We start from the raw sequence: 16,106 nt of genomic DNA, 5'->3' as shown, positions 1-16,106 counted from the left end.
ATTCTTCTCTCCTAAGCCGATGCGTCACGTGATTAGTCGGAGGATGATGGGGAAATAAGAAAACACTGAGCAAGAAAGATGGACAGATGAAGAGAAAGGTAGGAGCAAATGAGAGCATGTAGCCGTATCCGGGCCGTGTGTGATGATGATGATGTCATTAACAGCCACACCCTTCCTTCTGCGGCTGGGGTTCGTGTGTGTGATGATGATGAAGATGAAGATGATGATGGTCATTAACAGCCACACCCTTCCTTCTGCGGCTGGGGTTCATGTGTGTGATGATGATGATGATGATGATGATGATGGTCATTAACAGCCACACCCTTCCTTCTGCGGCTGGGGTTCATGTGTGTGATGATGATGATGATGATGATGATGGTCATTAACAGCCACACCCTTCCTTCTGCGGCTGGGGTTCATGTGTGTGATGATGATGATGATGATGATGGTCATTAACAGCCACACCCTTCCTTCTGCGGCTGGGGTTCATGTGTGATGATGATGAAGATGATGATGTCATTAACAGCCACACCCCTCCCGCTGCGGCTGGGGTTCGTGTGTGATGATGATGATGATGATGATGATGAAGATGATGTCATTAACAGCCACACCCCTCCCGCTGCGGCTGGGGTTCGCTGGTGATCCGGCCTCCCTGCGGCGCAGATGGTTTGTGTTGAACACCTGATTCTGCTGCGTTCAGATCCAGACTGCCGTCCTGAATGTTCTGGTAGATCTTCTTCGCCGCCTCCAGGAAAGCGTCCTCCACGTTCTCACCTCTGCGACAACAAACACACGACTGTCATCTAGAAGCTTACAGGAGTTCAACACTCTGATTAAGTGTGCCATGTTTATAGTATATAGTGAGTACCGAGTATAGAGAGAGTAGAGTATATAGTGAGTACTGAGTATATAGTGAGTAGAGTATATAGTGAATACTGAGTATATAGAGAGCACCAGTGAGTACTGAGTATATAGAGAGTACTGAGTATATAGAGAGTACTGAGTATATAGAGAGTACCAGTGAATACTGAGTATATAGAGAGTACTGAGTATATAGAGAGTACCAGTGAGTACTGAGTATATAGAGAGTACTGAGTATATAGAGAGTACCAGTGAGTACTGAGTATATAGAGAGTACCAGTGAGTACTGAGTATATAGAGAGTACCAGTGAGTACTGAGTATATAGAGAGTACTGAGTATATAGAGAGTACCAGTGAGTACTGAGTATATAGAGAGTACTGAGTATATAGAGAGTACCAGTGAGTACTGAGTATATAGAGAGTACTGAGTATATAGAGAGTACCAGTGAGTACTGAGTATATAGAGAGTACTGAGTATATAGAGAGTACCAGTGAGTACTGAGTATATAGAGAGTACCAGTGAGTACTGAGTATATAGAGAGTACTGAGTATATAGAGAGTACCAGTGAGTACTGAGTATATAGAGAGCACTGAGTATATAGAGAGTACCAGTGAGTACTGAGTATATAGAGAGTACTGAGTATATAGAGAGTACCAGTGAGTACTGAGTATATAGAGAGTACTGAGTATATAGAGAGTACCAGTGAGTACTGAGTATATAGAGAGTACTGAGTATATAGAGAGTACCAGTGAGTACTGAGTATATAGAGAGTACTGAGTATATAGAGAGTACCAGTGAGTACTGAGTATATAGAGAGTACTGAGTATATAGAGAGTACCAGTGAGTACTGAGTATATAGAGAGTACTGAGTATATAGAGAGTACCAGTGAGTACTAAGTATATAGAGAGTACTGAGTATATAGAGAGTACCAGTGAGTACTGAGTATATAGAGAGTACCAGTGAGTACTGAGTATATAGAGAGTACTGAGTATATAGAGAGTACCAGTGAGTACTGAGTATATAGAGAGTACTGAGTATATAGAGAGTACCAGTGAGTACTAAGTATATAGAGAGTACTGAGTATATAGAGAGTACCAGTGAGTACTGAGTATATAGAGAGTACCAGTGAGTACTGAGTATATAGTGAGTACTGAGAATATAGTGAGTACTGAGAATATAGTAAGTACTGAGTATATAGTAAGTACTGAGAATATAGTGAGTACTGAGAATATAGTGAGTACTGAGAATAGGTGAGTACTGAGAATATAGTGAGTACTGAGTATATAGTGAATACTGAGTATATAGTGAGTACTGAGTATATAGTGAGTACTGAGTATATAGTGAGTACTGAGAATATAGTGAGTATATAGTGAGTACAGAGTATATAGTGAGTACTGAGTATATAGTGAGTACTGAGTATATAGTGAGTACCGAGTAAATAGTGAGTACTGGGTTTCAGGGAAATACACACAGATGGTTCAATATGTCAAGCTATGAGAATTAATACTGCATTTTACAGCACTCGTCATGCTGGAATAACTTGGGTTTTGTCGCTGGCAAAAGTATATAGTGAGTATATGGTGAGTACTGAGTATATAGTGAGTATATAGTGAATACCGAGTATATAGTGAGTATATGGGGAGTACTGAGTATATAGTGAGTACTGAGTATTTAGTGAGTATATGGTGAGTACTGCGTATATAGTGAGTATATGGTGAGTACTGCATATATAGTGAGTATATGGTGAGTACTGCATATATAGTGAGTATATGGTGAGTACTGCATATATAGTGAGTATATGGTGAGTACTGCGTATATAGTGAGTATATGGTGAGTACTGAGTATATAGTGAGCACTATTTATATTAGTGAGTATATAGTGAGTACTGAGTATAAAGTGAGTACTGAGTATATAAGTGAGTATATAGTGAGTACTAAGTATATTAGTTAGTACGCACCATATACTCAGTACTCACTAAGTATATTAGTGAGTATATAGTGAGTACTGAGTATATAGTGCATACTAAGTATATTAGTGAGTATATAGTGAGTAATGAGTATAAGTGAGTATATAGTGAGAGATGTATTCTGATGTCTGGACTCTATTGTCTGGGGTTCAGGGAAATACACACAGATGGTTCAACATGTCAGTAATGTTATGAGAATTAATACACTGCACTTTACAGCACTCGTCATGCTGGAATAACTCACGTTTTGGCGCTGGCCTCCAGGAACAGCAGACCTGAGGATGAAACACACTGATGAGGATCAGGACTCAACGCAGCTCCACATCACACGAGGACAGGCTTTACTCACCGTTCTCTTCAGCGAACTGCTTGGCCTCCTCGTACGTCACGTCTCGCTGGGCTTCCAGATCTGCTTTGTTTCCTATGAGTATAATCACCTGCACAAGCACACGGGAAACATCTCTCTCAGAGCCAAACCACCTCAATGCCTTACAAGCATAAACTTTAGCCGCATGTTCTGGGTGGTTGGCAGAGGGTTCTGGGTGGTTGCTAGGGCGATGCTAGGTGTCATAGATGGTTGCTAAGGGGTTGTAGGTAGTTTCTATGTTATCAGTCCTGTACATTGCCCTGTATATGTCAATAGAGGGCAACCCTGTGTTACCTACAATGTTCTGGTGCTGAGATATGGCTTATTCATGCAGATAAAGTTCAGATATGGGTGACTAGGCTGTTGAGGGTGGTTGCTAGAGCATTGCTAAGGTGATTTCAGTGGTTGATAGTCATCATAGATGGTTGCTAAGGAGTTGCTAGATCTTATGTTATCAATACTATACAATGTCCTGTCAAATAGAAGCCAACCCTATGGTACTACAATGTGCTGGTGCTGAGACATGGCTTATTCATGCAGATGTGGTTGCTAGGGTGTTGTGGGTGGTTGCTAGGAAGTTGGCAGAGGGTTCTGGGTGGTTGCTACAATGTTTCTAGGTAGCTGCTATGGCATTGTTATGTGATCGCTAGGCAGTTGCTCAGATGTTGTGGGTGGTTGCAAGGACATTGCTAGGGTGTTGTGGGTGGTTGCTAGGGCATTGCGGGTGGTTGCTAGGGTGTTGCTGGGTGGTTGCTAGGGCATTGCTAGTGTATTTTCAGTGGTTACTAGGTAGTTCCTATGTTATAAGTACATGTCAATAGAGGCCAACCCGATGCTGTGGTGCTGAGATATGGCTTATTCATGCAGATATAGTTGCTAGGGTGTTGTGGGTGGTTGCTAAGGCGTTGCTAGTGTAATTTCAGTGGTTACTAGGCAGTTCCTATGTTATAAGTACATGTCAATAGAGGCCAACCCGATGATGTGGTGCTGAGATATGGCTTATTCATGCAGATATGGTTACTAGGGTGTTGTGGGTGGCTGCTAGGGCATTGCTAGTGTAATTTCAGTGGTTACTACTAAGTTATTGGTGCACATGCTGTCGGATGGAGGCTTGAACTCACAGTATTGGGGTTGGTGAGGTTCCTGGCGTCAGTCAACCAGCTGCTGAGGTGATTGTATGTGCTTCTCCTGTACAGACACATGTTAATAAACACTCGTCGTCAGACCCTAAGTGAGCCGCACCAGTTGAGTGACAGCTGTGCAGACGCTAGAGTCCTGGTTTCGGGTTGGAAACTAAGAAGAACTATTTAGGCTATACATATATATAGTTTGCGTGCTGTGTGCTAGCTGTGTTGTGTTTAATGTTTGAGTTACAGAGTGTACATGTATTTTTTTAATTACCATTGTAAGCAATCATGCAGCTAGAATACAGCATATTGCAACAAAAAAAAAGGTATTTACTGTGAGAAACGGACATCGGGTTCAGGCTTAAAATATGACCGTAATGGTCGGATTAAATGATTTGGGGTTGGGGCTTCAGTTTCAAGCCCCTGCACACACACCTGGTGATATCGTAGACCATTAGCGCTCCCGCGGCTCCTCTGTAGTAGCTGCGCGTGACGGCTCTGAAGCGCTCCTGGCCCGCCGTGTCCCAGATCTGAAGCTTGATCTTCTGCCCGCTCACCTCGATGATTCTGGTGCCGAACTCCACGCCGATGGTGTGCGGGCAGTCGGCCATGACTGAGGACAACACACACACACACACACAGTTATGCAACAGAGCATCTGCATTCATGTCCCTCATGTCACGATTCGATATTATTGCGATACTCCAAGACATATGATAAAAGTAAAAAAATGTAAATGCTAAATTTGGTATTACATTGTGTGTGTAAACGAATAGGCTTGGACTTGGTGCTGAAACCCAAAGCATAGGAAAATAGAGACACCAGAATAACAATTTTCATGATTCTGAAGCTGAAAATTATGAGTTATTTTAGACAAATATGCTTGCACTCTGTCACTGACTAGATATATTTAAAATAATGTAGGCCACTTTTTACACAAATTTTCCCCATTGCATTATTATATATAGTAGTTTAATGTACACTGAACAAAATTATAAATGCAACACTTTTGAACATGAAATCAACATTCAATTCACGCGCAACAGCACATTTTAGAGTGGCCTTTTATTGTGGCTAGCCTAAAGCACACCTGTGCAATAATCACACGACGTATTGTTACACCCCTATAAATAAATATAAAGCAAAAACTTAAATGCATAAATAAGATGCAAGCAGACTTTTGTGCATCTTCAGAAAACCATCAAGCAAATACAGTTGAGAGATTATGTTTACCCTGTTTAAGTGCTTTATATGATGAACAGATTTAATTTAAGCTTTATTCACATATAAACATTGATCAGTGAATGTATATAAAGTGATCGTGTCTCTTCAGAAGACTTGAATCAAACTGTTCCATTCATATTTCATGATCTCTTTATGAATGTTGTGAAGCGTCAGAATCTTGGATGAATCGACTGTTAATGGACAGAAATCTCTCAGAATTCATTAAAAATGCCTTTATTTTGAGTTTGAAGATGATTGAAGTTCTTACAGGTTTGGAAAAACATGAGGGAGAGTAATTAATGACAGAATCTTTATTTTTAGATGAACTATCCCTTTAAAAACAGGTCAAATTTAGCATTGAGAAGAACTTCATAAGCATGTCAGTATTAGGAAAGAAAGTCTGAATCTGTATCGGACCGTCAGCAAACCCCTTTCATCAGCTGATGATGGTGATGATGAAGAGCAATCATAACTCAGCGTTTCCTTCAGACGGTAGATCATGACCCCTCTTAAACAAACCCAGAGTGATCATCTCACAAACACTGTGAAACACACAGAGGCTGTTTGTTTAGAGCAGCACAAAGGTTGGTTGTGTCTCTTATCGTGTGTGTGTGTGTGTGTGTGTGTGTGTGTGTGTGTGTGTGTTTAACATGCTGAAGGAAAGGCCTGACAATCATCACCGTCTCACGTCTCATACTCACATTTCTTTTCTGTGAACTGGTGCAGCAAACAGGACTTCCCAACGCCCATGTCGCCTGCAGAGAGAGAGAGAGATAGGGAGAGATAGAGACAGAGAGAGAGAGAGAGAGAGAGAGAGAGAGAGAGAGAGAGAGAGAGAGAGAGAGAGAGAGAGAGAGAGAGAGAGAGAGAGAGAGAGAGAGAGAGAGAGAGAGAGAGAGAGAGAGAGAGAGAGAGAGAGAGAGAGAGAGAGAGAGAGAGAGAGAGAGGGTCAATCACAACAACAGCAAAGTATGTAATAGCATGCCACAAACTACGAGAATCTGAATGTTGGTTCAAATGTTTTTATTTTGTTTTTGATTTATTTTTATTTTATTTATTTTGATATATAAATGTATTCATGCATTTGTTTACTAATTAATTGTATTGATTATTTGCTCATTGCCTATGTAATGGCCAATGCTTTGGCAATACTGTACAAGTCATGCCAATAAATCTCATTTGAATTTGAGAGGGAGAGAGACGAACAGAAAGTTACTTTGAAAAGTAATGCATTACATTACTGCGTTACTCCCTTAAAAAGTAACTAATTGCGTTACTTAGTTACCTTTTAAGAAAAGTAATGCATTACATTATTTTTGGGTTACTTTGTCTCACCTGGGCTGTGCATTATATAAGGATAAAGTGCTATTATTGGGCAAATATGTAAAGATACGTTCACACCAAAATTGAGATGAATAATCCTCAGGCTTAAGGAAGTGCAAATTCAAGCATACAGTAGAGGTAGAGTACAGTAAAGGTAGAGTACAGTAGAGGAAGAGTACAGTGGAGTACAGTAGAGTACAGTAAAGGTAGAGTACAGTAGAGTACAGTAGAGGTAGAGTACAGTAGAGGACAGTAGAGGTAGAGTACAGTAGAGGTAGAGTACAGTAGAGTACAGTAGAGGTAGAGTACAGTAGAGGTAGAGTACAGTAGAGTACAGTAGAGGTAGAGTACAGTAGAGTACAGTAGAGGTAGAGGTAGAGTACAGTAGAGGTAGAGTACAGTAAAGGTAGAGTACAGTAGAGGTGGAGTACAGTGGAGTACAGTAGAGTACAGTAAAGGTAGAGTACAGTAGAGTACAGTAGAGGTAGAGTACAGTAGAGGTAGAGTACAGTAGAGGTAGAGTACAGTAGAGGTAGAGTACAGTAGAGTACAGTAGAGGTAGAGTACAGTAGAGGTGGAGTACAGTAGAGGTAGAGTACAGTAGAGGTAGAGTACAGTAGAGGTAGAGTACAGTAGAGGTAGAGTACAGTAGAGTACAGTAGAGGTAGAGTACAGTAGAGTACAGCAGAGGTAGAGTACAGTAGAGTACAGCAGAGGTAGAGTACAGTAGAGTACAGTAGAGGTAGAGTACAGTAGAGTACAGTAGAGGTAGAGTACAGTAGAGTACAGTAGATGTAGAGTACAGTAGAGTACAGTAGAGGTAGAGTACAGTAGAGTACAGCAGAGGTAGAGTACAGTAGAGGTAGAGTACAGTAGAGTACAGCAGAGGTAGAGTACAGTAGAGGTAGAGTACAGTAGAGGTAGAGCACAGTAGAGTACAGTAGAGGTAGAGTACAGTAGAGTACAGCAGAGGTAGAGTACAGTAGAGGTAGAGTACAGTAGAGTACAGCAGAGGTAGAGTACAGTAGAGGTAGAGTACAGTAGAGGTAGAGCACAGTAGAGTACAGTAGAGGTAGAGTACAGCAGAGGTAGAGTACAGTAGAGTGTAGTAGAGTACAGCAGAGGTAGAGTACAGTAGAGTACAGCAGAGTACAGTAGAGGTAGAGTACAGTAGAGTACAGTAGAGGTAGAGTACAGTAGAGTACAGCAGAGTACAGTAGAGGTAGAGTACAGTAGAGTACAGTAGAGGTAGAGTGCAGTAGAGTACAGTAGAGGTAGAGTACAGTAGAGTACAGTAGAGGTAGAGTACAGTAGAGTACAGTAGAGTACAGTAGAGGTAGAGTGCAGTAGAGTACAGTAGAGGTAGAGTACAGTAGAGTACAGCAGAGTACAGTAGAGGTAGAGTGCAGTAGAGTACAGTAGAGGTAGAGTACAGTAGAGTACAGTAGAGGTAGAGTACAGTAGAGTACAGTAGAGGTAGAGTACAGTAGAGTACAGTAGAGTACAGTAGAGGTAGAGTGCAGTAGAGTACAGTAGAGGTAGAGTACAGTAGAGTACAGCAGAGTACAGTAGAGGTAGAGTACAGTAGAGTACAGTAGAGTACAGCAGAGGTAGAGTACAGTAGGGCCATGCTTAAAAATATTCTTGTTTGCCGTAACCCGACCGACCCTCTCAAATTAGGACCGACCCAATTATTTATTTTTTTCCCCTTTTAGTCCGACCGACTTGCCGGTTGTAAACTTGCATTAAGACCGACCGATTTTTTTTTTTACTCTTCAAACAACTAATACAAATGCAATAAAATAATATACATTTATTATAGTAAGTATTGTGAATATAAATTGCGTAGGCTACGTTCTTTCTTTTAAATAAAAACCCGTGGCGTCATCTATTATGATTATGTTTACACCATTGGTTTATGCATGTCACACTATGGCCTGTGCGTTCGCTTCGTTTCATTCACTGTCAATGGTTCGCGCTCGGTGATGATGGCTGCGGCGCGGCTGCTTGTGAAATACGTCTGTATGAGCCTACATTTAGTCGCTCATTATTCGAAATTCTTAATGGTCAAATAGGGAATCGATGTTAACGGCCTTTTCTCGGAGCCCGTCATGACATGCCCACCGCGAACGCGCGTCACACAGCAACTGCAGGCTCTGACAAACAAACACACATAAGTGTGGGAAGCCAAACACACCGAAAGGGGGACGAAACGGCGCGGTGTGTTACAGAGTTCGCGCTGCGCTGACTTGTAATCTGCGTGGCTCAATGGACCGAGACGCGCGAGCGCGACAGACTCGACAGCGCAGGAGAAGTGTTTGCTTGCGCCAGCCAATGGTCAGAGCGGCGCGAATTAATCTCACCAGCGCCGCACTGACCAATAAAACAGCACATCCCATACCGAAATGTACTAAATTGCACAAAAGAAAATCGACCATTCCATAATATGTCAGGACTACTTAATCGGCCTATAGTTTCCTACAATGCGCCTAGCTATTTGACCACACTGATTTCCGTTAATAATAGCAGATGTTTATGGGTCAAATCTCTCACTCTCTCCCTGCAACTTTTTGTTACCCTCCTTTCCTGCCCCTAGACCAGAAAGGGGGCTTGTAATAGTATGGGTCAAATGTAAACGAATGGTGCCAAACGCGCTGTTTTATTGGTCGGCGCGGCGCTGGTGAGATTAGTCATTTTAATTTATTTGTTTCCCTCTGAAAATCCACTTTCATTGAAATCTAGTGGCTCCTTTTTTTCTTTTGATTCTGCCTATTTTTTTCCAAATGAATGCAGCTGGAATTAATGCAATAAATATGTTTTTTTTTTTACAAAGATTTCAAATTGTTTGTGGTCTATGACCTGTATCAGAATGAGGTTCGCAATGGTGCGCCCGAAGGCATGGGGGTTGAAGACCCAGTCAGTGACGTCACGATATGCAAATTTGTTTAAATTCATACCGACCTAATCACCATGACCAAAATTATCCTTTTTTTTTTTACATTGAATCTTGAAAAAAAAATATATAGACCTACCTACCGACCCTTTTTTTTTTTTTTTTGCTGTTACTGCAAACCAAAATATTTTTAAGGATGGCCTAGAGTACAGTGGAGCACAGTAGAGGTAGAGTACAGTAGAGTACAGTAGAGGTAGAGTACAGTAGAGTACAGTAGAGGTAGAGTACAGTAGAGTACAGTAGAGGTAGAGTACAGTGGAGCACAGTAGAGGTAGAGTACAGTAGAGTACAGTAGAGGTAGAGTACAGTGGAGCACAGTAGAGGTAGAGTACAGTAGAGGTAGAGTACAGTAGAGTACAGCAGAGGTAGAGTACAGTAGAGTACAGTAGAGGTAGAGTACAGTAGAGTACAGTAGAGGTAGAGTACAGTGGAGCACAGTAGAGGTAGAGTACAGTAGAGGTAGAGTACAGTAGAGTACAGTAGAGGTAGAGTACAGTGGAGCACAGTAGAGGTAGAGTACAGTAGAGTACAGTAGAGGTAGAGTACAGTAGAGGTAGAGTAGAGGTAGAGTACAGTAGAGTACAGTAGAGGTAGAGTACAGTAGAGTATAGCAAAGGTAGAGTACAGTAGAGTACAGTAGAGGTAGAGTACAGCAGAGGTAGAGTGCAGTAGAGTGCAGTAGAGGAAGAGCACAGTAGAGTATAGCAAAGGTAGAGTACAGTAGAGTACAGTAGAGGTAGAGTACAGTAGAGGTAGAGTGCAGTAGAGTGCAGTAGAGGAAGAGCACAGTAGAGTACAGTAGAGGTAGAGTACAGTAGAGGAAGAGTGCAGTAGAGTGCAGTAGAGGAAGAGCACAGTAGAGTACAGTAGAGGTAGAGTACAGTAGAGTACAGTAGAGGAAGAGTACAGTAGAGGAAGAGTACAGTAGAGGTAGAGCACAGTAGAGTACAGTAGAGGTAGAGTAGAGGTAGAGTACAGTAGAGTACAGTAGAGGTAGAGTACAGTAGAGTACAGTAGAGGAAGAGTACAGTAGAGGAAGAGTACAGTAGAGGTAGAGTAGAGGTAGAGTACAGTAGAGTACAGTAGAGGTAGAGTACAGTAGAGTACAGTAGAGGTAGAGTACAGTAGAGTACAGTAGAGGTAGAGTACAGTAGAGGTAGAGTAGAGGTAGAGTACAGTAGAGGTAGAGTACAGTAGAGTACAGTAGAGGAAGAGTACAGTAGAGGAAGAGTACAGTAGAGGTAGAGCACAGTAGAGTACAGTAGAGGTAGAGTAGAGGTAGAGTACAGTAGAGTACAGTAGAGGTAGAGTACAGTAGAGTATAGCAAAGGTAGAGTACAGTAGAGTACAGTAGAGGTAGAGTACAGCAGAGGTAGAGTACAATAGAGTACAGTAGAGGTAGAGTACAGTAGAGGAAGAGCACAGTAGAGTACAGTAGAGGTAGAGTACAGTAGAGGAAGAGTGCAGTAGAGTGCAGTAGAGGAAGAGCACAGTAGAGTACAGTAGAGGTAGAGTACAGTAGAGTACAGTAGAGGAAGAGTACAGTAGAGGAAGAGTACAGTAGAGGTAGAGCACAGTAGAGTACAGTAGAGGAAGAGTACAGTAGAGTACAGTAGAGGAAGAGTACAGTGGAGGAAGAGTACAGTAGAGGTAGAGTACAGTAGAGTACAGTAGAGTACAGTAGAGTACAGTAGAGTACAGTAGAGCGCAGTAGAGTATAGTAGAGGTAGAGTACAGCAGAGGAAGAGCACAGTAGAGCGCAGTAGAGTACAGTAGAGGAAGAGCAAAGTAGAGCGCAGTAGAGTACAGTAGAGGTAGAGTACAGTAGAGGTAGAGCACAGTAGAGGTAGAGTACAGTAGAGTACAGTAGAGGTAGAGTACAGTAGAGGTAGAGTACAGTAGAGGTAGAGTACAGTAGAGGTAGAGCGCAGTAGAGTACAGTAGAGGTAGAGTACAGTAGAGGTAGAGTACAGTAGAGGTAGAGTACAGTAGAGGTAGAGTGCAGTAGACGTAGAGTACAGTAGAGTACAGTAGAGTATAGCAAAGGTAGAGTACAGTAGAGGTAGAGTACAGTAGAGGTAGAGTACAGTAGAGGTAGAGTACAGTAGAGGTAGAGTACAGTAGAGGTAGAGTGCAGTAGACGTAGAGTACAGTAGAGTACAGTAGAGTATAGCAAAGGTAGAGTACAGCAGAGGTAGAGTACAGCAGAGGTAGAGTACAGCAGAGGTAGAGTAGAGTAGAGTACAGTAGAGGTAGAGTACAGTAGAGGTAGAGTACAGTAGAGGTAGAGTACAGTAGAGTACAGCAGAGGTAGAGTACAGTAGAGGTAGAGTACAGTAGAGGTAGAGTACAGTAGAGGAAGAGTACAGCAGAGGTAGAGTACAGTAGAGGTAGAGTACAGTAGAGTACAGCAGAGGTAGAGTACAGTAGAGGTAGAGTACAGCAGAGTACAGTAGAGGTAGAGTACAGTAGAGGTAGAGTACAGTAGAGTACAGTAGAGGTAGAGTACAGTAGAGGTAGAGTACAGTAGAGGTAGAGTACAGTAGAGTACAGTAGAGGTAGAGTACAGTAGAGTACAGTAGAGGTAGAGTACAGTAGAGGTAGAGTACAGGTAGAGTACAGTAGAGGTAGAGTACAGTAGAGTACAGTAGAGGTAGAGTACAGTAGAGGAAGAGTACAGTAGAGTACAGTAGAGGAAGAGTACAGCAGAGTACAGTAGAGGTAGAGTACAGTAGAGTACAGCAGAGGTAGAGTACAGTAGAGGTAGAGTACAGTAGAAGAAGAGTACAGTAGAGGTAGAGTACAGTAGAGGTAGAGTACAGTAGAAGAAGAGTACAGCAGAGGTAGAGTACAGCAGAGGTAGAGTACAGTAGAGGTAGAGTACAGTAGAAGAAGAGTACAGCAGAGGTAGAGTACAGTAGAGTACAGTAGAGGAAGAGTACAGCAGAGTACAGCAGAGGTAGAGTACAGTAGAGGTAGAGTACAGTAGAGGAAGAGTACAGTAGAGTACAGTAGAGGAAGAGTACAGTAGAGGAAGAGTGCAGTAGAGGTAGAGTAAAGCAGAGGTAGAGTACAGTAGAGGTAGAGTACAGTAGAGGAAGAGTACAGTAGAGGTAGAGTACAGTAGAGAGACCCGGATGGTCTACTATTTCTGGTCAGAATCCGAAGTGCAGATTGATGTGCACGCTAACGGCTAATATTGCCCACAACCATTACACGCGTTGACTTGCGACTGAGAGCATGTCTGCTGTTACTCACCGATGATGATGTACTTGAAGATGTAGGAGTAGTTGTAGGGTGCAGTGGCCATCGCCGCTCTGAAACACACGTTACACATCAGACCACACACTAATAACAATCCCATATCACTACTGTAATATCCCAGAAGTGCAGTTACTAATAAACCAACATTAATTCAGACACCTTCAACATTTCTCACATTATCAGTTTATTCGCTATAGTTTAGAAAATGTTAATAAAATATGATAAATCAGTGGATATTTGACTGGTTTTGTCCGTCCTTCTGTTAGACTCTCACACATGAATTATGTTGAATATCTGTCAGCTGTTAAATTTAACTCCACAATTAGATAATACCAGTTTAGCTCAACCAGTGACCAAGCAATGCTTCATGTTGTTCAGTGTGTGTGTAAAAAGAGCATTAGCAGTTACAGAAAACACACTCCAGCAAAACATCATCAGCTCAAAGTGGAGGAATCATTTCTGCTCCTGAATGATTATAAATGTCACTGGTAGTCACTGTATGAAGAATATTAGGGTATAATATGTCACACTTTACTTTATTTTGCTCTCCTCACTTACAGAAATGAACTATAGTGTCCTGCACACACTAGTAGAAATATATCAAAAATTATATTTGGTGTCTGAATAATGTTAAATAATTAATTAATAATAATTAATGTTTAATAAAGCATTTAAAGACAGCATAAGACCCACACTGAGCAGAAATCAACACTGACACACATTCATAAGGACAGTCTGACTTCAATCATAATACACCATCATCATCATCAAATTCAAAATTGCTTTATTGGCATGAATGTAAATAATACAATACTGCCAAAGCTAGAAATACATAGAATAATAATAAAAACATCAAAATAATAGAAGAAAACATTGTGTAACATAACATAAATTTAAACAGTGTAACAAATTAGAACATGTGAACATTTGATTCACAGTGATTTAACAGATGACTGACAGATGGAAAAGCTCATTCTGCTTCACCTCGTTACGCGATATTACAGTGTGAAACTGGTAACATAATAATAATACATACAAATAAATAAGATGTGTGGGTGTCGCTGAAGCTCATCAACACAACACACTGCACTCACATTAACACACAGGCAGAATAACAGCTAGATTTTGTAAAAAAAAAAAAAAAAAAAATTGACTTTAAAATAACCTTTGAATGCTTTATTGAAGGAAGTTTTTGTAATGTTTGAGATGTGTTTTGTATTGATTGTTATGATGATTTGGAGCTTGTAACAGTAACTAGCGTGAGACTGTAACGCTGATCTGACACGCAATGTTGAGTAACAAAAGTTGGGTTTAGGGTTAGTTTGTTCTGTGTTTGAGATATTTTTTCGTTTTTTTTATCATTGTTATGATGATTTGGAGCTGCTAACGGCTAACTAGCGTGAGCTGCTAACGGCAGGTTCGCCGGTCCGTATTGACGGTAACGCTGAGCCGACACGTGATTTTAAGTACACACACGAGTCGAGTTTAGGGTCAGGGTCAGTTGCGTTGTGTGTCAGATGCATGTCCTCACCTGTAGTCGTGTGTGTTTGCTGTAAATCAGTGTGTTCAGATGATGATTATCCGGATTCTGGTCAAGATGGCGGCGGCACAAAGACTGGAGCGGTTCCGCGCCTCACCGCCAGGGGGCGCCAGAGGCCGCGCGCTTCACTCGCTCACCGGGAACTACAGTGGACCCGAGGGAAGGAAAACATTAGTCTGTTTTTATTTTCTCCTTCATCAAATCGCCAGTGTTGTCTGATAACCCTAGAAAGAACAACCCTACCAGAAGTCTCTTTAACCATAATGATAAATGCAGTAACCAACCGATTAGATCTCCCTTTGCTCATATCTCTTCTCCTCCATCTAATTTTGTTCGGGTTATATGTTTTATGTTTCCCTCATTTGAGTGGGAAAATTTTTGGGGAGTTCTTATTGTGTAACACATAAAACCAAAGAAGTGTCATTTAAAATTGCGCACAGAATATAAGATGTGAAAGACACATTAGAGCGTTTTCATCTGGATATTGAGTGTTTGCTGTTTTTGTCATTGTGAAAGAGAGTCTATTGTGCACTTTAGTTTATTTATGTCCCTGTTTATCAATCTTTGGTATGAGATGTCTCAATTTATAGGTGTTGAAATGATCTGTAATCTTCTTCATTCAAATGAATATGAGTTTTCCAGAAGAAAAATATGTTATTGATTAGTTTTTGTTATTAGGAAAGTTTTATATTCATCAAACTAAACGGAGTAACTCAAAACCCAAGTTTGCTAATTTTAAAGCAGCCTTTTAAATGTATTGAGATTATTTTTTAAATAGTTTTTAAAGAAAGTTTTTAAAAAATACAAAAAACTAAGAATTGTATCTCTGCTAAATTAATTTAACATATGTTTGTGATGCCCTTTATTTGTAAGTTTCTTTTTCCTTTTTTTCCTTTTTCCTCACTTTCAATTTACTCACAAAATGTGAAAATGTGTAAAAGAAATGTGTCAAGAACTTGATATTGAATTCTGTAATTTTGAAAATTAAAAAAATAAATAATAATAATTAGATTATTATTCGTCAGAGACGTAAAAATCGTCAGTGAAGGAGATTGCTGAACTACAACCTCAAGTGAGCGGTTTCATGAAGCTTGTTTCCGCCAGAGAATAAAAAAAGGTAATTGCGACTCTTTATCTCACAATTTTGACTTTTTATCTCCGAATTGCATGTTTATATCTCGCAATTCTGACTTTATAACACTCAATTGGGAGATAAAAAAGTGTTATAAAGTCAGAATTGTGAGAAATAAACTCGCAGTTCTTAGGGAAAAAGTCCCTAATTGGACTTTATAACTCACAGTTCTGAGGAAAGATGTCCGAATTGCCACGTATGAACTAAGAAAAGAAGTCGCAATTATCTTTTAAAATGTTTTATTCTGTGGCTGAAACAAGCTTCCATCGTTTCATTTATAAATTCATCCTAAAATATTATTATTTTTTAAATAAATATTATTTATTTAGGCTTAACTCTTGTAAAGA

The 16,106-nt window shown here is 40.7% G+C and overlaps 1 protein-coding gene across 1 annotated transcript; it reads right to left on the bottom strand.

Annotated features, from left to right (window-relative positions):
* Window positions 1-552: 552 nt before the first annotated feature.
* Window positions 553-14,775, bottom strand: LOC130079691 (ras-related protein Rab-14). The gene is made up of 8 exons (XM_056245048.1): window positions 14,619-14,775; window positions 13,082-13,140; window positions 6,249-6,302; window positions 4,759-4,936; window positions 4,318-4,384; window positions 3,179-3,266; window positions 3,074-3,104; window positions 553-776 (listed from the first exon to the last, which is right to left on the bottom strand). The coding sequence occupies exons 2-8, from the start codon at window positions 13,131-13,133 to the stop codon at window positions 599-601; spliced, it is 648 nt and encodes a 215-aa protein (XP_056101023.1). The 5' UTR covers window positions 13,134-13,140; window positions 14,619-14,775; the 3' UTR covers window positions 553-598.
* Window positions 14,776-16,106: the final 1,331 nt, after the last annotated feature.

The sequence above is a fragment of the Rhinichthys klamathensis genome, unplaced genomic scaffold (assembly GCF_029890125.1).
Source record: "Rhinichthys klamathensis goyatoka isolate OS25496 unplaced genomic scaffold, OSU_Roscu_1.1 h1tg001256l_1, whole genome shotgun sequence".
NCBI classification, from domain to species: Eukaryota; Metazoa; Chordata; class Actinopteri; order Cypriniformes; family Leuciscidae; genus Rhinichthys; species Rhinichthys klamathensis.
Note: the sequence above shows the minus strand (reverse complement) of the source record. Positions and strands in the feature narration are given on the sequence as shown.